This window comes from Bos indicus, chromosome 22, assembly GCF_029378745.1.
Source record: "Bos indicus isolate NIAB-ARS_2022 breed Sahiwal x Tharparkar chromosome 22, NIAB-ARS_B.indTharparkar_mat_pri_1.0, whole genome shotgun sequence".
NCBI classification, from domain to species: domain Eukaryota; kingdom Metazoa; phylum Chordata; class Mammalia; order Artiodactyla; family Bovidae; genus Bos; species Bos indicus.
The window spans coordinates 31,600,320-31,624,202 of record NC_091781.1 but is presented as its reverse complement, the minus strand read 5'-3'; the positions used below and the strand labels follow the sequence as shown (position 1 = coordinate 31,624,202).

General features: G+C 37.2%; 1 protein-coding gene across 8 annotated transcripts in view; it reads left to right on the top strand.

The window, feature by feature from the left end:
* MITF (melanocyte inducing transcription factor) overlaps window positions 1–23,883 on the top strand; it is a 228,783-nt gene that overhangs the window by 116,809 nt on the left and 88,091 nt on the right. For 4 of the 8 annotated variants that reach the window (XM_019984618.2, XM_019984613.2, XM_019984616.2 and 1 more), the window contains one exon: window positions 18,353–18,602. In XM_019984618.2, coding sequence (XP_019840177.1) covers window positions 18,353–18,602 — 250 coding nt within the window. Of the gene's footprint in view, window positions 1–3,523; window positions 5,763–7,700; window positions 7,794–18,352; window positions 18,603–23,883 lie in introns of those variants that run through there. The other 4 variants (XM_019984614.2, XM_070776328.1, XM_070776329.1 and 1 more) reach the window with 3 other exon arrangements.

The following is a 23,883-nucleotide window of genomic DNA, read 5'->3' as shown; positions in this document are numbered from 1 at the left end:
ACTCTAACAGATAATATCAGAGAGCTCAAGGTAAGGAACTAATCTCTCGTATTGATTATTTATGAAAGACCGACTGTTATTTCAAATATTTCTCCCTTCATTAATTGCTTAAAAATTTACTTCAACCAGCATTTGAAGTGCCTCTTTTTGTAGATTTTATTTGTATTCTCAGGACAGAGTTTTCTAAATAGTTTGGAAAAGCATTATTTTTTTCCCTCTAAATCTAAAGAGTTCTTTGGTAATGTCGACAGGAGCCTAGATTAAATTTACCTGGGGTCATCTTGGTCTTGTGTGCATTTTCCTTTTCACCCCTAAAGGGCTTCTTTGTGAGCTGGGTACAGTGAGCAGTCTTTCAGAAGATGCTGTCCCATCATTGTTATAGGGAGATTATGTTCTTGGTAGTAGGAAAAAAAAAAAAAAAAACAGAATGAAAGAGATAAATGTGATTGAGTGGTACTGAGCACTTATTTCTGTAGATACATAGTCATTAAAAATTTCCCTCAGTCCTGCTGTGAGTGTTTTCAAATTAGAACTCCCAGGCTGCCAGTTCCTGTAGCTTTGTATCCTCGTACTTTATCCATGAAAATGAGTTGTGTTCAGCAACTGAAAGCTTCCAAATGAAAAGTACACAATCGTGAGCCCCACTACTGCCTTTTGACTTCCTAATTAATTAAATGCTGTCATCAAATTATATTTCATAACTCCTTCCTTACCTGATCTTTTTTTGTCATTCTTCCATCTATTCATCTTTCCTTCTACTCATCCACTCATCCATTGTTCATTGAACAAAAGTTTTTTGAGCACTTATTATATACCAGACACTGAGAATGTAATTCACAGGAAGGACCCTGCCCTCCAGGATAAAGGACAAACAAACAAAACAAATGATTAGGAGTGGGATTCAGTGCTACAAAAAAAGAAGCATTTGCTGAGAGAGTAAGAAGCAGAAGTGGATGTTCCTTCTTTAGGTAGGATGGGGTCGGGGAGGAAGCCCTCCCTGGGGAAGAGGCCACAAAACCCATGAGACCTCATCTGAAGGGTGGAGAGGAACCCCTGAAACTGCCATTTTGTCCCCCACTCCTCACTCTTAACCATGGGCCTGTGTATGTGAGTTTGGAGTTTCCCTGGGGTGAGCCCCAGAGAAGCAGAAGCTCTCACATCTTCTTCTTTATCTTCCCCACAGCACTGAGAAACACCTCTCAAATGCTGGGCACATCAGCGAATATTTGAGTAGAAGGGCCTTTTGGTGACATCTGACTTTCCAAAATGTGAGCATGATGGCATGTGGGGAAAAGAGCCAGATGTGTTTGTTACTCTGGATGGAAGTTTTTGAATTTTGCAGCCACTTTCACGATACTTGTTAATTACCTCATAATAAGACTTTCACTTAACATTCAAAGCATACCCATTGTATAATAATTCCAAGCGGACACTTTACAGCATCAGACTATACAAGTAAAGACTTCTTATTTCAACAGATAAAGGGAACTTGAGGATCTTGGGCATTTTCCTGTCATTCTTGCAGAGATAATTTTCATAGAACATATTATATATAATTATGTATGTTGAAATATGGTATATAGTAGTGGTTCCGAGGCCTGACTTCATATTAGTCTTTTATGAGAATCTTTTTAAAAGATTGGAATTTGAAACAATGCTTTGGAAAGTCTCATTCAGTCATTTATTTGGGGGAAGATCATTGACATTTGTGTTTTTAAATGCTCCTGAGTTGATTTTAAAGGGATGGTGGGGGGAGAATGGTCCCTAGGTCTTTCTGATAGAAATGCAGGTTTGGTGAACCATTGGCTGGGATTATAATAAAACATTATGGGTAGATGCTTCCTAAATTGTATGTAGCAGGTAGTTCATGAGTCAGTATAGTGGATGGCATGTATTACGTCTTCAACTGTTGATTATTGTTAGGGTGATGAGAAGTGGTTTATTGAAAAAAGCAATAGCTATCAGAAGGAAAGATGTAAGACAATGATGTGCTTTGGGGAAAATAAAACATTTGATATCCAAATAAAATAAGAAGGATTCTAACTGTGTTAAAAGAGTGGTTCTACTTTTCTTCAGCTGAATTTTGGACAGGATAACAAGTAAAACCTCTTATCTCTTCTCTAACTCGTTCAACATAGTGATTGAGTTTTTCCTTCCCAAAAGATTGAGGCCCAAAGTTAGTAAAAAAAAAAAATTGGCTGTCACTTGGATGTTTGATAGTTTTAAGTTCCATTTTTGTTACAGTTGTCTTTGGAAAAGGTCAGTGAGAATTCTGATGACTCTAGTTGATTTGCTGGAATTTGGGGCAAGGAGTAGCAGTTAAGATTTGAATTATATGGGAGTACAGGTAATATTTTTATTCTACACTCAGTGTTTCATGTTAAAAGTATTATTTTTCCTTTGTGTCTGTTACCAGTTCTTATTTTGTATTTAAATTTTAGGGTTTGTGTGTATATATACATTTATGTGTCTGTGTGTATGCATACATATACATTTTTATGTGTATATGCACTTAGGATATATATCTGAATAGTACAAATATGAACAAGAGAGTTGCTTACACATTACAGATTAATTCATTGTCAATGTATTTATTGAACATCCATTGTGGATTGTTTATTCTTCTAGGTTCTAGGGATACAATGGTAAACTGAACAGATATGGTTCCTGCCACTCAGAAGACATTTGTTAAATGATTGTGTGACTACTTGAGGGGCAGGATTGTGGAAATGTATGTAATGTTCCATGAATTTTATGGCTTTTGTCAGAGGTGTATGTCAAGCTTTATTCCATTTGCTGATAGGTATTTCATTGCTCTGTTCAGGGAGATTCCCCAAGAACATTCGCGTGACATAGGTATTTCTGAAGGTACCAAGAATAAGTTGAACACACGCCCCTTGAAAGTAATTTTACTTAAACATTTATGTAAACGGTCAATGGATAGCCTCCTTGGGTTGGTGGATTGTCCAGGACAAAATATCAGGCGATGTCATTGGCAGAACCTGCCAGGGAAGAATTTGGCACCATGCGGTGTCCCTGTTGGAATGGCTGGAATTGATGCCATTGGTTTCATGATGAACATTTGAGAGCCTGTGGAGGGTACAAATTTTCCCTGTGTGTAAGCATGTAATAAATCAGGGTTTCATTTCAAAAACTTACCGGGAACCGTGTAACTTAATTCAGCTTCAAATAGTGTCCAAGGTGGGATAGAGTCCAGCTTGGTCTTTTAAAAAAAAATCACCACTTGAAGGTCCTGATATGGTAATTTCCTAACCTCTCTGTTTTCTTTGATATTCAAATTTCTCAATTCTCCCACTCTGTTGAATTTCTGTTGGTTCTGTAGGTTAGTCGGTGTGCATCCAGAATAGACAGTTTCAATCATAATCGTAAGAGCTACTTTTTTAATTGAGAGCTTAATATGTGTCGAAGAAGGAAGTTCCACTGTGGCTGGAGGGCAGAGAGCAAGGGTACAGCTTGCTTCCCTAAACTGTACCATACACATTACATATATTCATATATTATTCCCTTCAGTTTTAACAATAATCTGTGGGATAGCCATTTATCATTTCCCCTTTCTCAGGTGAAGAAACTGGGGCATGGGAAGTTTAGTAAATTTGCACAAGGTCACAGAATTAGTAAGTGGTGGGATTTGAATCTGAAGAAGTTGACACCAAAACTTGTGTTCTTGATTTATATACTCTACTGTGCTAGAGGGAGGAAAAGCAAGGTGCGGAGTAGGTTAGTAAGGGGAATAGTGTAGCATCTTAGTCATCTGTTAACGCTAGAACTCAGTACAATACCCGGTATGTAGAAAGTCCTCAGTAACTTGTTAATAATGAGCACGATTATTTTCATCAGGGATCTGATTTCCCCACCCCACCTACATTCCTTCTACATATTGGTCTTTAGCATTGCCAGTAATCTACCTGCTTTCATCCACTTCTCTCCACTCTTGTCCATTTTCCCCTCATCGCCTCCCCTCACCTCCATGAAGTAGCTAATCTTGTTGCTCCTCTGGGTGGTTCTCGATACAGCAGCCAGAGGGACCTTTCTAAAAACACAAATCTGAGCCTGCTTACAACTTCTCAATGGTTTCCTCTTCATCTTGGAAGAAAATCAGTGACTCTTCCCTTGTCTCCCAGGTCCTGATGGTCTGATTGTAGCCACTGCTTCAGTCTCATGGATACCCATGATTCCCCTTACTGTCTGACCTCCAGCCGCAGTGGAGCTTCCTTCTAACTCCCCACTTCAGGATTCTTGCACATGTTTTACCACTGTTCAGAAGACTCTTCTCCCATTCCTCGCTTCACACCCAGAATCCATAACTGCTAACCCCCACTCACATTGAAGCCCGGAGGTCCCTGCTTAAGGGAAGCCTTTCCTGACCCTTACATATTAAGCTTTCCCGGTTCCTTGTCACATTTATCACAAGTTACATTAAATACTTGGGTGATTATTTAAGATGTGTCCCATTAGACTTGAAGCTCCAAGACTTTGCACAGTGCCTGGGACGTAGAAGGTGTTCCATAAATATTCAACAAAAGAAAAAATGAACGAAGAATACAAAGGGCCAGGAACAGCTTGTCAGAGACTTCTGGCTGGATATTTCCCATTATTAAAGGGAAACTAAAGAAAGATCACTTCATCACATGAAATTCAAGTTTGAGTATGGCTTATAGAGATTGCTCTGTTTTCCACCCGTTTACTTTGAAGACAGTCTCAGGCACAGAGAAGTGAAGTAACTTGCCCAGGATACACAGCTAGTCCATATCAGATGTCTTTGTTCTGACCTTTGAATTGTGTGTAGGGAAGAACAGACATTTTCATAAATCTGCAGGACATCTTTGATGTGCTGAGTCTGTAGGAGCTGCATCAATATTTGATATTATTGACGCTGTCATGTCAGAATTTTAAAGTGTCTTTTGAGAGTATCTGTTATTATTGCAGTGAGTTCAGAGTTTAATTGGATGACAATTTAAGAATATGCAGAAGTATGGGCTAAAGATGTCCTAAAAGATACTGCCCACAGTAAGAAGCAGCTTGTGTCTGATTTTCACCAAGACTGAGCAAGAGATAGCACTCCTTATATTCTTGGGGTCTGAGGGTAAGGAATGTTGCCCAGATCTCGACCCTGTTAGCAGGAAAGCATGTTCGATGAGCAACCTCCAGTTCCAAAAATGCTTTTGCATGGATGCAAAGCAGCTAGAGCTGTGTGATGAGCTGCTGCCAGAGGTCTCCCCAGTTGAGACGGGACACAAGCTGTCCCACAGCCATCCTGGATTCTGTGGCTCTTTTCGGTGTTAGAAATTCACCAGGATGTAAAATTACCTCTGCCTTCATGTTCTCTAATAGCACATAGTCACTGCAGGCCCCCACCGGTACCCATACCCGTGCTCAAGAGGGCTAAGTGAGCATCCCAGGTGTCGCCTGGCCGCTGGCTTGGGTTTCCGGTGGTGCCTTGGTCCTTGTGAAGCCCCTGTTGCAGGGTGAGGCAGCAGTTTTTTGTCCTGCAGGTACAGTAGGTACTGGATTAAACAGGTCTGCTGTTGCAGACAGACACCGGGCACCGTTGTAGCACGAGCTGTGTTTGGATTGGAGTTTCCAGGGCCTTATCAGGAGCCACCCCTAGTGACACAGCCAGTGCCAGAACTAACTTTGACTTTCACTCTTCGCCAAGGGCTTGCAGAACACCTTAAAGGAAAAAAGATGGAGGCGCTTAGAGTTCAGATGTTCATGCCTTGTTCCTTTGAAAGCTTTTACCTGTAAGTGGAGTTTTATTCTGGAAATAATCCTGGGACCACTTGGCAGGAGTTTTGTTTTTTTTATTTTTTGTTTTTAAGGGGAGAACAGAGAAAGGGAAGGTTTTATCGGGAGTTAAAAATTCTGGGACTGTTACTCTGTGATGTGGCTTTAATCGGCTTCAGCTGTAACCTCTGGTAGGTGACTGTGACAAGGATAACAACTAATTTGTGGGGTGGGGGGATTGAAATGCTAGTCCATTAGCTCTGCTTTCTCATTTGAAATGGAATGTCGGTCTTAAATTAATCATGCCCCCAAAATGACTGCTCAAAAGTGGGAACAGAGCTTGATTTATGGTTACTGAGGTAGTCTGAAGCCGGGCTTTGCGATGACTAAAAAAGGGTTTTTCTTCAGGAAAACGGGTGTGCTTAGTGACATTGGTCAGAATTGTCCCCTTGCAGACACTTTGGATTTTTTGCTTTCTCCTCTCCCCTCTACCCCACACTGTGGAGTAGTACACTTGCATTAATAAACATTGCATTTGCATTTCTTTATATTGATTTTTTTTTTTTTTTTGTCTCTTTGAGAGGAAAAGAAAACATCCAAACATCAGAATTATCTATCTGGCACAGAAATGTAGAATGAGTTTGAAATTGGCACTTTCAAAGAAATACTAAGATGGAGAAATGCTAAATGGATCACAGCTTTCTCCTCTCCCCCCAACTGCCCCCCCCACCATTTCCTTCAATATTTACTTTCAGTGTTAGGTGATAAGATTTGAAAACAATACTAAAAGCCATGTCCCTAAGTGAATAGGCATTCAAGCAAATCAACTTAAGCAAAAGCCACCTCTGGAGCTTAATAATTATTTACTGAACGTTCCTGGGTCATGAGAGAGGTTCTGATTAAGTCAGAAAAGCATTATGTTCAGCAGCTTGTGAAGGTGTGTTTAAAGACGGCAAGAATAATGGAAAAATACTAAAAGTAGCAGAACTATTTTTAGAATCTGATTCTTAAAAAATAAAATTCCTGTAAATGTAATTGTGGTAAAATTCCTAATGTTTAGTGGATACATCTTTAAAAGACTTTATAATTATTTAAATTGTTTTCTAATGTCTTGTTCTATTTTTGCTGTATGGTTTGCTTTTATAGATTTTTAAAATTGTATATGTTATTAAAAGTTTAATTACTCATCTCTCTAAAATGATAGAACATTTTATGAACAGAGTATATACATAATTATGTATTTAAAATGTCATCAGGTTAGAAATGTTACAATTTTATCCTTTGTAAATCAGATAGTTGTCTGTGGTTCATATCACACAAGAATGTCCTCCATAACTTAATAATTTTTGAAATATTATTTTTAAGCAAATGAATGGATGTTATAAATGGATAAAGCATGCCATTTAACTTTAGGATAGTAATGATGTCATCCTTGAATTTATATCCAATATAATGCTTAATTTCAACTACTTTTGCTTAATTGATTTCTTTTTTTTCTGGTTGACTAAAATACTGGCCATAGGACCATGCTTCCTTTATAAACTCTCAGAATGAAATTCTTAGCTCATATCTTTGACAAAACTTGTTCACTGAGCTGTTGCTCATTAACTTCTTCTTGCCTCTTCTTTTGGGGAGGGTACACTCTGTGAATTAATTGTTTCTTTTGTATTTTCCTCTAGGAAAGCAAAGAAACATTATAGCAGAAGGCAGCCTTGTAAGAATTTGGGTTCCTAGAAAATAACTTTTCAGTTTTCAATAGTTTCAAGTTATTAGAAAGCTGAGAGAGTACCAATTTGGGAATTCAAGCGCAGCACAAAAGAATCCATTGCCTAACATTTACTTACTGTCTGCAGGATGCGCTGACCACTGTCCTAAAAATCTTACTTGCATTAGCATATTCAGTTCTCATACTTGCTCTTTGACAAAAGTACTTTTCTCCTACCTCCATTTTGTAGATGACAAAACTCAGGTTTGGGCAGGTGAAAGATCCTGGCCACGTCTTATCGCTGAGAAACGATAGAGCTGGAATTTCAACAGAGGTATTCTGGGTACGTGGCTTCTGCTTTTCTCTTTTCCATTCTGTGGATTTTCATTTCAGATACTGACTGAATTGATGTTTCTTCCTGTGGCCTTTTAATTGTATTTCTCCAATGCTCAGATTTCTGAATTATCCAAACTGTACCTCCATTGTGCTTTTGAGTGGCTATGACTAATCCAGTGTCACAGTATTTGTCTATCAAATGGGTTTCCTTGTATCTGATTTACTATTGATTATAAGATGACTGTTTGGGGGAGAAGAAAGCTCTACTAAATATATATATATATATATATATATATATATATATATGAGATTTATTCTGACTTGAGAAACCTTAAAATATGGAGGAAAAGTTTGTCTTATAATTAAACTAATACAGTTGGTTTCTGGAACTGAGATTTTTGGGAAAAGATTGTTCTTTGTCACTGGGTGACTCAAGCAATGGTTTTACTAAAGGTCTTCCAGCATTAAGGTTCTAGTGTTACCTGATTTTAGGAGGTGGGTTATTTGTTAGGGTAGAGATACCAAATTTACTCTTTGGATAGATATTTATTTCATCCCACTATGTGCTAAATATTCTTTTAGGTGCTGGAGAATTTAGGTGCTGGTGAATAAAGCATAGAAATCTCTGCCCTCATAGAGCTAGCTCTATCTGGTCATGAGGGGCTAGGAACATTCCAGCTCTATCCTTAAGTCTGGGTCTCATCTTCATGGTCCAAAGTGGCTGCTACACCTGCAGCCATTACAACTAAATTCTAGGAGACATGATGGCAAAATGGGTATCTCTTTAGGAAGAATTTTTGAACAAACCATGTGATCTTTCTGCTGAAGTCTCACTAGCAAAACTCAGGCATGAAGCCAATCTACCCCCTGAAAAGGTAGGAAATGTGAGTGGCAGTGTACTGGCCAAAACAAGGGCAAAATAGAATGGATAGCTAGATTGTTTGAGTTGTAGCTCTTAGGCCAAAACATTGATTTTTTTTTTTTTAACAAATAACTGATATTTTCTAAAATGACACAAAAATGTACTATGGTTTAACAGAGCACATCCAACTGGATTAAACAGAAATGGAGATTGAGAGTCCCTTGTAAATCAGTGTATCTTGTGTCCAGGGTTACGAGGCTTCAGGGATGGTTTGATCCAGATGCTCTTTGCCATCCACATGCTGGCTTCTTATGCACTCTTCCTTCTTTCTAGGCCTCAATTCCTTCTTTCAGTTCACATCACTGTTTCCTTTAGTTTGCCTTTCTTTCCATATAGTTTCAGGAAGTTCCAGATTTATATCCTACCATCTTTTCAAACCTTAGTATAAATAGAGGTCTTTTACCCCAGTAGTTCTAGTCAAAGGCATTGGGCTGCCTCTATTGGGTCATTTTAGAGTATAAGCCCATTCGATGGGTATGTTGATTGATCAAACCCACGTTGTGTTTCTAGGTCTGGAGTTAATAGCACCACCATAACCTGCCTCATGAATGGAAAATGAGGGGGCTGGTTTTTCAGGATGGAATTAGGGTACTTTCTCAAAGAAATGAGGCAGTATGGTGAGCCAGCATAAGTAATATGTGACCGCCATAAATCATTACCCCTATTTGTAAGGCTGGCTTTTAGACCATGACAAGTGCATATACTCACTGCTCCTGAGATCATAATTGGTACTTTTGTTTTGATTTTCAAACAGTTTTGCAAACTTTGCATCTTGGTTGATATGTCTTAGACATGTAGTAATTGCTAAGTGATGGCAGTCTAAGGCTTTTGAATCTTCTCTCACCTGTTGTGTTGCTATCTTGACACATGGACAGAGCATACCTGTGACTGGGGCGATTGTTCAAGTAGAGATAGAAGGCTTTTCAGTCTTTAAAAATATCCTTCCAGTTACTTCACACTCATGTCTGAATTCTCTCATTAGATTGTCGTGGTGGTTTGATGGTTTAGTCACTAAGTTGTGTCTGACTCTTGTGACTCCATGGACCATAGCCTTCTAGGCTCTTCTCTGTCCATGTAATTTTCCAGGCGAGAGTACTGGAGTGGGTTGCATTTCCTTCCCTAGGGAATCTTCCCAACCTAGGGATAGAAAATGGGTTTCCTGCGTTGCAGGCAGATTCTTTACCAACTATAGTTTTGGATAAAAGTTCGTTCCTTTTAAATTGCTCTAAGTGGGATATATTGTTATGCCATATCAATTACTTATACCTTATAAGGAATGGATTTTTCAGAGTCTTTTAAAATATGGCATCTAGATGTGAATGAGGTTCCACGGTTGGACAGTGTAGACAGGAATTCTAGAGTGTGATCTAGTGAAATGCAGCTTGATAGGAAAGATAGGATTGAGTGTGGGGCCATCTACTTTATCTGCATTATGACCTTTTGATAGGCTGCCAGAAATAATTTCTTAGAAAGGAATTGAGAGTGGAGTGTGGAAAGCCATGGTGGCGTCTGTGGGAAACGGAGGACAGTCATGGCCTTAAAAGGAGGAAATGGTACCCTCATATCCTTGTTTGAAAATAGCTTTCAGTAACAGATACTCCTTGGTTGGAGTGTATAGAAGTACGAATATCTATTTGGGAGGGGTGCATATAATCAACTTAAAAAAAAATCTGATGGTGAATATCGCCTGGAAGAACACTGGGCTAATATTATAGAGGTCTCAAACATTTTGGGTCATATCTCCTAAAGTAAGTTTTTTAAAGCTGGCTCTCTCAACATATTTTAGTTTACTTATAAATTTCATACATGTGTCACTATACTGATGCTATATTATAATATGTGTGTGTTTGTTGCTTAGTTGTGTCTGACTCTTTGCAACCCCACGGACTATAGCCCGGCAGGCTCCTCTGTCCATGGGATTCTCCAGGCAAGAATATTGGAGTGAGTAGCCTTTCCCTTCTCCAGGGGATCTTCTGACCAGGGATCAAACCTGGGCAGATTCTTTATCGTCTAAGCCACCAGGGAAGCCCAATATTATAATATACAACATGTATAAAAATAGAAAATAACAGTGATGGGTAAATTTTATATAAATTTCAATCTTTTCTTCCTGTACTCCAGGGAATCTTTTTTTGTACCCTCTTTTGAAGAATGTTGATATATTAGTTTTGTCTTCTTATGTTTCTTTGAAAAATACGGATATAAGTCTTATTATGCTTCTTTTTGATTTTGATCTCATCAGTTATTGAAGTTACTCTTACTGGTGCCTGTCGAAGGTCCAGCTTAAAGAGCATTAATCCTAAATAGATTCAGAGAGACTACAATTCTTTCAAACTAATTGGATTCCAGGTGTTGAAAAGTGACGATTTTGGATTTTTAACGTGCATATTTTTAACTTGGCAATTCTTGCTTTTTTAGAACACTTTCCTCCTTATGCACAACAAAGAGTAAAGAACTCCAGAGGATGGGCATGCGGTCCTCTCTGGACACCAAGCCGGCCTCATGTCTAGCAGAACAGGGCCTTTGGAAGACCTTCAGATATTTGTTGAAGGAAAGAAGAGGAGAAAGACAAGCTGCACTTCGCAAGCCTTTTTATTTCCTCTGTGCCAGAAACCTGTAGCATTTATTGTCTGAGCTGATAGTGTTACCAGGAAAAGCTGGACGTTTGGCATGTTTTCTTTTTTTTTTTCTTGACCACTGCAACCAAGGTTGTTGATGGCTCAAGTCCACAAGATTTCCACTTTTGAAGCCAAAGTGTGAAATCTGGTACTTTCACATTTACATGAGTTATACTCTCAGTTATTTTAAGTGATGTTTGTCATATATATCATATATCAGATACACCATATATTTCTTATATTTATGTGTGTGTATATATATATATATATATATCATATAGACAAGTAACAATATATATTCTTATTGGTACTTGCTTCTACCATACATGATGAAAAAGTCATCTCTACGCTTATAGAGCAGTGACTTTGGAAAGAAGGGAAAGGTTAAAATAATGGAAATAGCTGATCCTTTGAAAACGTTAAATACTAGGACTTTCCTGGTTGATCTAGTGGCTAGGACTCTGTACTTCCAGTGCAGGGGCCCAGGTTTGATCCCTGGTCAGGGAAGTAGATCCCATGTGCCACAACTAAAGAGCCAGTACAGCCAAATAAATAAAATAAATATTAAAATGTTAGATATCCATACTGCCATTTAAAAAGATATATCTGTTTACTGACTCTTATTTTGGTAATTTATGCACTTGGACTTACTTTCTTAAGACTCTTAAAAATCTCTTTTTGCTGACAGAACAGCAGTTTTGTAGGTTTGGCCTGTAGGTTCTGATGTACTTTTCCTTATAATAGAATAGTTATGTTGTAACCATAATGATCCATTGGCAGTATTTGCAGAGATTTTTTGTCTAGTTGGTTTTATAGCCCGTTTGGCAAGAGTGGGTGGTCCTTACCATTTCATTCCGTTCAGCATGTTGGGTTCAGCATCAGAAGGACTCTTCAGAGCTCTTGGAGTTATCAGAGGCCGGGAATGGAATGTGCATTTCCTCAGACATGGAAGAAAGTGTTCTGGTCTAAGAATCAAAGATGTGAGTTCATGTCCCAGCACTCCTACCAAACAAATGGATGATCTTGGGTGTCCAAGTTTCCAAACCTGGCATCAGAATCAGCAGCGTAGTTTTTGTAGACATACTGATTCCTGGGCTTTACCTAACCTGAAGTCAGAATTTCTTGGGATGGAGCCCGGGCATTTTGACTTTAGGCAGGGTCCTTAGCTGATGGTGTGGCAGCCAGCCTTCTGCATTTGGAAACCCTAGTAGCTTAACCTATCTCTGACATAGCTTTCTTACCTGTGCATGAGGTTAATTATCATGCCTTCCTGTGTCTTCACTGTCTGTGTGAACATCAGCCACTGTGCTTTCTTGGACGTAATTACATTGTATCCAGTGCAGGCAGATGCTAGGCTTTGAGCTCTATCAACTGAAAGATTATAATGAAGATTCCTTTTTCCTGGAGAAAAATTCTAGGAGTTTTACTTTATATCTTGTGAGTGAACTGCAGGATAGATTATCTTCTCTCCACCCCTTCAAACTTTGTCAAATTCTCTGAATCAAAAAGAGATTGCCTAAACCTTAAAAAGCAGATAAGCTATGGTCCAAGCTTGCATACAGGCTTATAAAATTCACTTTCTTGCATAAAAAAGAAGTAGCTTGTTCATGGTTTCATGTTTTCTGACTACTACTTTTTTAACTCTGTTCTAGTTTATCTGAATTGTGTTTTGGTTATTGTGCTAAGCTTTTTACCTCTATTACAAATTTTAATCCTCCTCATGATGCCAAGAGGCAAATGTATTAAACAATCTATAAATAAAGAAGGCAAAAGGCAATGGCACCCCACTCCAGTACTCTTGCCTAGAAAATCCCATGGATGAAGGAGCCTGGTAGGCTGCAGTCCATGGGGTCGTGAAGAGTCGGACACGACTGAGCGACTTCACTTTTACTTTTCACTTTCATGCATTGGGGAAGGAAATGGCAACCCACTCCAGTGTTCTTGCCTGGAGAATCCCAGGGACAGGGGAGCCTGGTGGGTTGCCATCTCTGGGGTCGCACAGTCGGACACGACTGAAGTGACTTAGCAGCAGCATGATGCCAAGAGGCAAATGTATTAAACAATCTATAAATAAAACCAAAGCTCAAAGAGATTGACTGACTTGGCCATGGTCACAGGTTAGTAAAGGCCAGGACTGTATTCTGCCTGTGGAATTGATGAGAGGTAAGGCAAGGGAAAGTTCATCAGCTCCTTGAGCCTAGAAGCTAAGTTGCAGCTTACACCCAGATTCACGTCTTGGATGATTGTGATATGGAGACCAAAGACTGATTCCTAAGGTCTGGTGAAGGGGTATTGGCATCACTGTGAAAGGTGAGGATTGGTCAGGCAAGTGTTGTTTGGATGGCGAGATATTGGAGTTTATGAGATTTCTGATATATTTAAGTTGCTGATGAAGGCAGAGGAATTAACTCTTTGAATTTAGGAATATACCAGTGATTCACAGAGCACATGTCCAAATGTCTCTTTACCATTGCAGAGAAGGGTCAGGCTTTGAAGGTTAAAAATGTAAATTTAGCCATCAAGTTAGGAACTCAGGTCACGTTTATGGCTACTTATCTAAGTGTCCATATTCTAGCTGGCATGTTATCACTGTAACTTAGCTGGGATTCGCTCACTCAGTCATTGTTGTTCGTTTAGGAGGTGGGTTTTGGAGAGGTTCAGAGAGGTTGAGTGGCTTGTTAAAGATCAGATTGCTCAGCAGCGACTGAACTAGAAGTTGTGTCCCATTGATGGCCATACTCCTGAGTCACCACTGAGCAATTCCCAGTTTTCAGGGAAGTTGCCTGGTCTTAGTGATGTGGGTAAGTGCCAATTAAGGCATTTGCCTCCCCTTCAGTTGGCTTTCAAAGGGTGACTTCTTGTGGTGAAATATATACCTTCCCACATGGAACTAGATAAGAGTCCAATAATCTAGATAACTGACTTAATTTTAAGGCATCTTAAAAAAAATTACACGACCCTGCCTTTTAAACTCATTGAGATTAGAAACTAGGTATTCCCAGCACCTGGCACAGGGGAAACCCTCAATAGCCATTTGTTGAATAAATGACCTTTAAATAATCTGATTAAAAGGAATCAGACTGATGAAATTAGGATTACCTAATGCACATTGAGGTTCATGGGCCCTGGATGAGTTCGGTCAGCTATTAAAACTAAATACATTGAGACAACTCTTATTAGTAGTAGTTGAAGCATCACGTCCTCATTTTAAAAATAAGCTTTTGGCTACCTGTAATGTTCTCACATAAAACTTGACTTTGAGTTTAAAACTTCCTCATGTGACCTGCTAACATTTTGATGTGTAGGTATTTTTGTCGATAGGGTGATAATTGCAGATTTAGTTATTTCTAAGAGGAAGTAAAGTTTAAAAGATCGAGGAAAGCTGACAGTCTGAGAGTCATCTTTAACATGGAAATATCCAGTAGGGTACGTGTGCAGTGAAGTAACTATTTTTCCTTTCTTTTCTTTGAGAAGACTTATTCAAATGTCAATTAGCTGAACCTTGCTAGATTTTTTTGTGTGTGGGGTTTTAATTTATTTATGTGGGTCTACCATATAAATATGTAATTTTTTTCCTAATAGGATATTTCAGTAAATGTTTTAAATGATACTGTTGTTGACTTGAAAGTCTGCAGCCTTAGAGGTTGATGACTAGTAATTTTAACTTAAGATGTCTCAAGAATGCTTTACTGTTAATTGAAAGGATTTTTTTTTCCCCTGGTATCACAGCCAATGGCTTGTCTTGAGCAGCTAATTAGTGCGATTTTTCCACAGCTGCATTTGCCAAGGCACAAAGGTTTGCTCCTGTTTTTATCAAAAGGATCAGTCTCTCTGGGAATGTTTTAACCTGACAGGCTTTGAATAGCAAGACCATCTATTTATTTATTTATTTTTAAATAGCCTTCTTTTCTGGGTTTAGGAAAGTACATTTGAGCTCTGAACACATACTCAAAAGTGGGAAAATGCATTTTCTTTTGGTGCTCTTTTAGCAGAACCTGAGCAGGTGAATGGAGTGTTTTTGAGAAATGATGGGGTATTTTTATGGTGTAGATGAATGCATGATTTGAAAGTAATAAACCGGGTATTAGCATTGTTCAGTCTTTGTGTATCTGTAGGAAACTATAAGGGAAAGAGGGTCTAAGTCTTCTGGGATGCTGAAGACTTCCAAGAGAACCAGTGGATACAAGTCAGCACTTCCCTATCCTGTTGTCAAAATGCTGTCTAGGATGGATCTAGTCTCTTCCAGCCAAACTGTGACTTTGATCACTCAACTCACTTCTTCATGCTTATAAGTTAATTCATGTTCCTTCTGTTTTCAAATTAGTGGAATATATCCTGCCACTGAAAAAAATATGGTGACATTATGGTTTATAGGGGGAAAAGTAAAAAGTAAGAAATTTACCTATAATCCCACTCCCACTTTGGCAGCTCTCATCCTTTTGCTGGTCATGTGTATATTTGTGTACATACATACACTCTACTTATTCTAGATTAGAATGGACATCCACTTTTGATTCTACTTTTTAATTTGTCTTAGGACATGGATTTTGCACTTTGCTGTGTGCTGAGCACTTTTTTTTTAAAAAAGGTATATTATCAAATCTATATGTATCATAATTTACTTTTTTTGTTGTTTAGCTACACTATGTGGCATTGGAGATCTTAGTTCTCCAACCAGGGATCAAACTCATGTACCCTGCATTGGGAGTGCATAATCTTAACCACCGGACCACCAGGGAAGTCCATAACTTATTTTTTTTTTAACCTGTTTTATGCTTAAATCTTTTGAATGGTTTTATTTATTTCCTCAACTTTACTGAGGTATAATTAACAAAATTATTTAAGGTATACAATGTGATGATTTTTTACATGTATACATTGTGAAACACATTAATCACCTCACATGGTTACTTACATATTTTTGCGTGTGATGAGAACACTTAAGATCTGCTGTCTCAGAAATTTCAAGTGTACGATGCAGTATTGTTAATTATAGTTACCATGCTGTGCTTTAGATCCTCAGAACTTACTCATCTTGTAACTAAAAGTTTGTATTATTTAACCCACATCTCCCCTCATAATTTACATAATCATGCCTATGTCAGGGGACAGAATACCGTGCAATTTGTCAACAGCTTTGTAATGTCAGGTTTTCCACATTTTGAATTATTTTCCTAAGAAAGTTATCCATCAGTGAAATTTCTAAATCAATTGATAATATTGTCAACTTGATGACCGATAATATTAGATAATATTGATATTGATAATATTAGAGGATTGTAGTATTATCTTCCAGCAATAGCTCAGGGTTGCATTATCTTTGTACTTTTTCTTGTAGTAAACATTTTTTTAAGTTTAATCATACCTTTCTAATAGCAGGATTTCCTAAGTTTAATATATTGTATAGTTTTAATTCACAACCATAAGTATATCTCTATACCATTTTTTATGGCTCTATATTAACAGCATTATTTTATATGAACTTACCAGTCTATTGAAGCAGGTTTCTGTGCTGGGTAATGAGTTAAATGCTAGTATAATTTTTTATTATATAGTTTTCTGGAACTCTGTGAAGGTGAAATGCAAACATTTCTTTATTCTTTAGTACTTTTTTTTTTTTTTACCTGAAGAATTTGAAGATTTTTATCTTTAAGGGGTTTGTAAGGCTGGTCAATAATTTAAAGGCTCTATTTTGCCTTTGTTAGAAGATAAGGATGATATTGGGATTTATATTCAAGGAAAGAAGCTCAAAGGTATAGATACTTCTCTGGAAGAATAACTTTGACGTGAATATAAATACTTCCTAAATATTACTCTTTTTTCTGTTTCCAGGTGCTAATTAAGGTTTTATATTCTTTGCCCTAAACTGTTGTTGTTTTTTTTTTTTTAAGAAAATGATATTACCAGAAACAAAATTTCTAGATAATAGTAATTGCAACAACAAACATTTATTGAGGCAGTACTGCATAGCACTCATTGTATTAAGGGATTTTTGTGCATTATTTCATTCATTATTTTGTTTAATCCTCACAAAATTCCTAAGAGGTAGGGGTTTCGAGTATAAATGATGCAAAAGATATTTAAAAAGCATCTCCCATTTTGATAAGTGGGTAAGTAAGTTAAAATATTGTTATTCCTCTTTTTCAGACATGGTAACTAAGGCAGAGAGAGGTTTATTTACTTGTTGATGTCGTAGAGCTAGCAAGATAAACAATAGAAATCTATATTTAGGAAAATCAAAAAGTCCTTTCTTCTTGACTTGTGACAAGTATTTAAGCTTTTTAAATGATTTTGGGTAGAGTAAGCGCTAGCACCATTAGAGGCAGGCCTCATGGGGAACTCATAGAATGCGTGTTGGATAGGACTTGCCAAGAAGAATCAGAAGAAAAGACTGCACAAAGAAACCCAGGCGAAGAAGAATGGAGTTGCCAAACGAACTTGTCTTCTGCCCTCTTTCTCGAAGACTGAGGTTGAGTTCAGTGTTAAGATTCTGGTCCAAAGCCTTCTTTAATGACTTTCACTTCTTGTATCGTAGAAAAATTTCCCCATGACAGAGTTCACCTTTTCTTTGAACTATTGTGTGTTAGTAAACAGTTTAAATATCTTCAAGGAATTTAGATAGTGTACAGGAGTAGTTATTTGGCTAGATTCGGCTATAAAAGGAAATCAAGAAAATTATTTTTAAGTGTGAAACTCTGGGTACCATTAAGATCCCTTGCTTCTTGGCACTTCATATGGCAGCACTATATTTGGTGGTGATGAGTAGTAGGCGATATAAAATGTCAAAAAAAAAATAAGCTGTATGATAAAAATGCCTAGATGCAATCAAGCCGACTTATTTTAATTCAACTACTGATGACTTAAATCCTGTCAGCTCTTGATTTTCAATTAGGTGGAATACCACTCTGCGATCTGATTATATTTTGCACGGGCTCATTTCATAGTTTGGTGCAATTTAGGATACCCCAAAATGCAAATGAAAGGTCTCATTAGGAACTCAATGTGTGTTTTTCTGTTTCCCCACAGCAGTTCCGAGGAGCATCCTGGGGCCTCCAAGCCTCCGATAAGCTCCTCCAGTATGACATCACGCATCTTGCTACGCCAGCAACTCATGCGTGAGCAGATGCAGGAGCAGGAACGCAGGGAGCAGCAGCAGAAGCTGCAGGCGGCCCAGTTCATGCAACAGAGAGTGCCTGTGAGTCAGACTCCAGCCATAAACGTCAGCGTGCCCACCACCCTCCCCTCTGCCACCCAGGTGCCGATGGAAGTCCTTAAGGTATGTGAGTGTCACTCTTGTTGGCTGGGCCAAGCCTTCTTCTTCTTCAACATTTTCCATTTTCCAGGTGTTTTATTTGTCTCATCATGTTTATTTGGTTATATTGACCTATCTGAAACATATTTGTAAATGTCAGCTCCATTGATTCCTACATGGCTTTGTATTTCCAAAGAAAGATTCCAACTAACTTTAAATATAATAGTAACCCTCACTAAATGGGGGAAGAGTTGTTGATGTCCCGTGAGAAATTACCAGGAGGTTATAGATGGTTTTTGTAATGATATCTTCCCATCTTTCTTTGGGAAAGTTTAAAAATGTACAAGTTATCTGAAATGAACCTCTTCTAATAACTTGGGTATATATATATATATATTTTTTTTTTTTTTTTTCCCCTAAATACATTCCATGGCCATTCTTGAGTTTTCTTTTCTCTTGAGTAAATCATCTTGGCTGTAGAATCTGACTCTTTTAGAAAGTCTCTTCAGATAGAAAATGGTAGAAGAGCTTAGCTTTAATAACCAGACTGCATAATCTTTTAACTGAAGTGAGTTGTCTGTTTTGGGTCCCTTTGATTTCTTGCTAGAGTAGAAACTGCAGGAGCTTGTTAGCATCATTCTATCCTGGACATATAGCTTCCTAATTACTAGGGAAAATTGTAACAAGTCTAAGAATAGAATTCCATCTCACACATGGGTCCTGCAATCACATTGGGAGGTACTCCTTCTTTAAACATTCCAGCTCTTAAATGTGACTGGTGCAAGTGATGTTAAAAGAAAAGAAAGAGGACTTCCTTACTTCTTAATTTTTAAAATCCCATTACCTAATTGATCCATCCTAAAGAGTCCCGAATGTTACTGTTCATTAAACAAAGTGAACTTTACTGCCGGTGATTCATTGTTGGTCTTTGCAATCATTCCTATGCTCAGAAAGGACATCTTTCACTATTTAAAGTTTACTATGAAAGCAAATGGGATGCTGTGTGATAATTGGGAAGCAATCTATGATCTCTACCAGGAAGAAGGAAAGAGGTTCTTTAAAAACAAAATTTAAGCCAGTTGTTTTCTTATCAGTAAGACTCTTGAAATGTAATGATGGAGTACTGAAACTGTGTCATAGAGAAACTAATATTAAAATTCTGTTAGGATGAAAAAGATTAAAATGGTTTAGCAGAAAGTTTTACTCTAATATGACTGAAGTTCTGAATATTGCCACACCTAATGTATATCTTATGTACCCCACCTTCCAAATAAAGGCAAGTTTTTCTCTTGGAAGTAGATTGTACATTAAACTTTCTGTTCTGCTTGGGTGAAAATTGGCAACCAGTGGGTTTTTATAGACCTAAGGTTTATTTAAGATTTAAGTTGTCTGCTGTTCACAAGAATCATAATTTTTTTTAGCTATATTTCAGATTATTTAAAGTTATATAAATTAAGTAATAATAAATTATAGAGAAATGTCTGTTTTATTTACTTTAGTAGTCTATTTTTTTAATCTGAAGAACAGATTTTAGAAGAGAGGATACAGATTTGTGTTAGTAGTGGTTTATGTCTAAATCATAGGTAATGTTATTATATTAAAGTATATTAGTTGAAATCTGTATTCCTATTAAGGCAGTTATATCTGATGAAAGAAAAATTACCCGAGTATGCTGAAACATTATTTCCATTTCATTTTAAAAACGGACATCATTTTTAAAAGTTTTTATTACTTAAAAAAAGTAATTGTGATATGATTAAAATTAAAATCTATACTAATTGGTTTTAATAATATAACCATTTTTCCTTAAATGTTACTGTGTCCTGGTAACACTAGCCCTAACTCTATCGCTCAATTTAGTTATACTAGAAATATGTCCAAAGTTAAAACACAAATATATTGTTAGAACCCGGAGACTTAATCTAAATAAAAATGAACAAATGGTTAATGTGTATTTCATACGGAATTAGTTTATCTCTAACTTGTGCATTTTTATACTTCAGTTATATAAAGAGCAAAGTATGTTAAGAGGTGTAGGGCATAGCAATGTGGGTAGGTTTGGTAGCTGTTTAGACAGATTTTGTATATACTGTCCTTATGTGGAGGACCAAGCAGAAGCATGATTCCATATAAGGTGCATTCTAAGAGATTCAAATTACATTTAAAGGAGAGTGTCATATACATGATTACTTCAAGTACTTAAATACTTAGTACTTTATAAAAATTATTTGCATATTTTTGAAAGTTTTGTGGATGGAAATATTATGAATCATTTATTACAGAAAGGTAAGTAAGAAAGATGGTCATTTTTTTCTTTTCTCTTTTATAGTTTTTAAATCATAAGCATATATTATGAAGTAAATGGTTAATAGAAAAGCAGTTAATTTGCTTAATCTTGACCCCCATTTCTATGAATATACATTTTCAAGGAGTAACACTGAGTATACTAATTTATGCATAATGATACAGATGATATTGAATAGATATTTTTTCTAATAGTATAGTCTAAGTAAATTCATCATTTAATTTTTAAAGATTTAAGTTGCTAGAACAGAACATACCTGCTTTTCAGTGGAGGTAGATGTGGGCAGTCAGATGTCTAGTGTGTGCCAGAGAATCCTGGGTAAATCTCTCCCGTCTCTCACCGGTTTACAAGAGCTTGATAGAAAAATCACACACACAAACCCATGTTACGAACATTTTTGCTCTTGGTGTGTTGAATGATTTTGAAAAGCTCAATTAGTATTTTCTGGTTAATCCCCTTTCTTTTACAGAATTATGCTTAAAATATGAACGTTTATAAAGCATGTTTTAAATTGTCAACCGCTTCTAGTAAATTTAGGACTAGTGTTTGGAAGTCATAGGGATTGGAAATTTGCATTACTTATTTCTCAGATGGTTGTCATTCAGTCCGCAAATTCATGAAACTTTGCAGGATTAGCCTCTGGTTTCTACATTGATTTACTTAATTTATGATTTTTATTCCTATTGTTGGTTTTTATTTTAGGTGACATGGAGTGGTTAATTTTATTGTTGTATGTATTCACGTAGTGGATATATCCTCTAGGTTTCTTAAGAACAGCCCTATTCAGTTGGGTATTGTAATTTAAGGATGCTTCTTTGTCATAAATTAACCAGTATCTGGAGTGCATAATATATATTTCACAATAGTGAAAATATGTACTCTGTATTTCTCACTGTGAATTAACAAAGTATATCATTAAGAACCATTAATGGAAGTAGTTTCTGCCACAGGTAGTTTTATTGACAAGCAAACCAGAGATCTGAAATCTGACCTGGCTCCTTTTAGACACAGACAGAGGAACTGGAGATAGGCCTTGTGGACACAGTCTCATGGCTGAAGAAGCATCACATATCAACCGTCTTCATCCGCACATCCATCACGCATGCATTTTCCCTGTCTCATCTCTCTAACCTGACTGATTATGAAAGTACCTGATTGCTCTGATCTTGAACTGGCAGGTTCATCAGAATTGCTCCCCCTACATGGACTCTGACAGTGTATAGTTGAAAACAAGAGTTTATAGTGTGAAAACATTTATCTATTTAGAAATGTATAGGGAATTTTCAAGAATTTCCCTCTCTGCCTCCCTTCCTTTTTTTTTTGTTTTTGTTTTTTTCTCCTTGGACTTAAAAAAATTTAAAGCCAAGGTATTCTCTTGGGAATAAATTGTATATTGAATCTTTCTGTTCTCCTTAGGAGAGAGATTATATGAATTTGAAGGAAAAAAATATATATTTTTGGTAACTTTAGGGTATCTTCTTTTAAATAATTTCAAGAAATTTATTTTTAGATTTTTTTCTTTTTTTCCAAATCATCTCAGATAACCCAAGGAATTAGATTACTGCAGAATGAGAAGTGATGCTTGCTGTTCATCAGGTATTAAAACACATTTTTTCCAGAGCCCTCTATCTTGTGAACTGAATTCACATTGGTGTTTTTTTGGTGGTTGACTTAGGTATGGCATCTCATTTAAATAGTGATTCTAGCAACCCAGGATGGATGGGTGTTCTGCTTTTTTGTCACCCTGTCTGACAACCTATATTCCATGAAATTTCACTAATGGAGGAAAGGGTGGCTGACTGAATTGCTGGCCTTTCTCTGTAATTTATGAAATCTACCTGATGTTGAATTGTCAAGGTATGGCTTATTCTTTAGGTATAATACAGAAACTTGAAGGTGTGTGGAGTTATGAGTTGAGTTGGTAGATTATATTAGAAGAAGGAACGGCTCCCAGGCCCCATTATGCATTTGATTTTCTTCCGAATTTATTTAGGCAGGAACACAGAACCTTATTAGCATCATATTGACCAAAAGAAGTGGGAAGAGATGCAGTGTGTCTCAGTTTGGCTTGCCTTTATCCCCTTAGTTAGGGAATCTTGCTAGAGCTGCTGACCACATAAGAAAGGAAACCTGAGAATTTTTCTAATCCCATAGTCCATGGGCCAGCATATATTTTTGTTACCAGTCAGTGTGAGTTACATGAACATTCTGTGAGCATCAGTTTCAGGACTGTTTATGAACTTTGGCATCCTTTTGTTTTTGGATCAAACACCATGTCTACAAGGCCACATCTTCTCTCGGGGACAAAGGGATTCAATTTCCAGGTTCCACAAACATCTTTTCATCCTCCTACAGACCTCCTTTCCCTACAGAGTCTTTAAGCTCTGGATCGTTATCACTTTGTATTCAGTGTCACACATAAGGTAATTTTCTTTCCCTTTAAAACTCATTTTTGTTGGAACTCTACTCAGTATCTACTCAGTATTCTGTAATGACCTATATGGAAAAAGAATCTAAAATAGATTGGATATATGTATGTGTGTGTGTGTGCTCAGTTATGTCTGACTCTTTGCAACCCTATGGACTGTAGCTCACCAAGCTGCTTCGTCCATGGCATTTTCCAGGCAAGAACACTGGAGTGGGATGTATGTATACGTATAACTGATTCACTTTGCTGTACACCGGAGACTAATACAACATTGTAAATCATCTATACTCCAATAAAATAAAACAAAAATTATAGACAGTACTTGTTAACTGAGAACTGATCTAAACAGTGTAGAGGGAGATCCAGCAGGACACCAGCTATTACAGTCTGGGGCGCAGCTTTCCTGACTTCTGCTGCTTTCCAACCTACAGATCCCTTTTCTAGGAGCGAGGTCTGAAGAAAGGTATTAGGCAGTTTTGATCAGGTAGATGTAAATCCTATCTTTATTTGTTCACCTTTTCAGGTGAAGTGAGACAAATAGTTTCTTTTCTTTCTGAGAGAGAAATATCTTG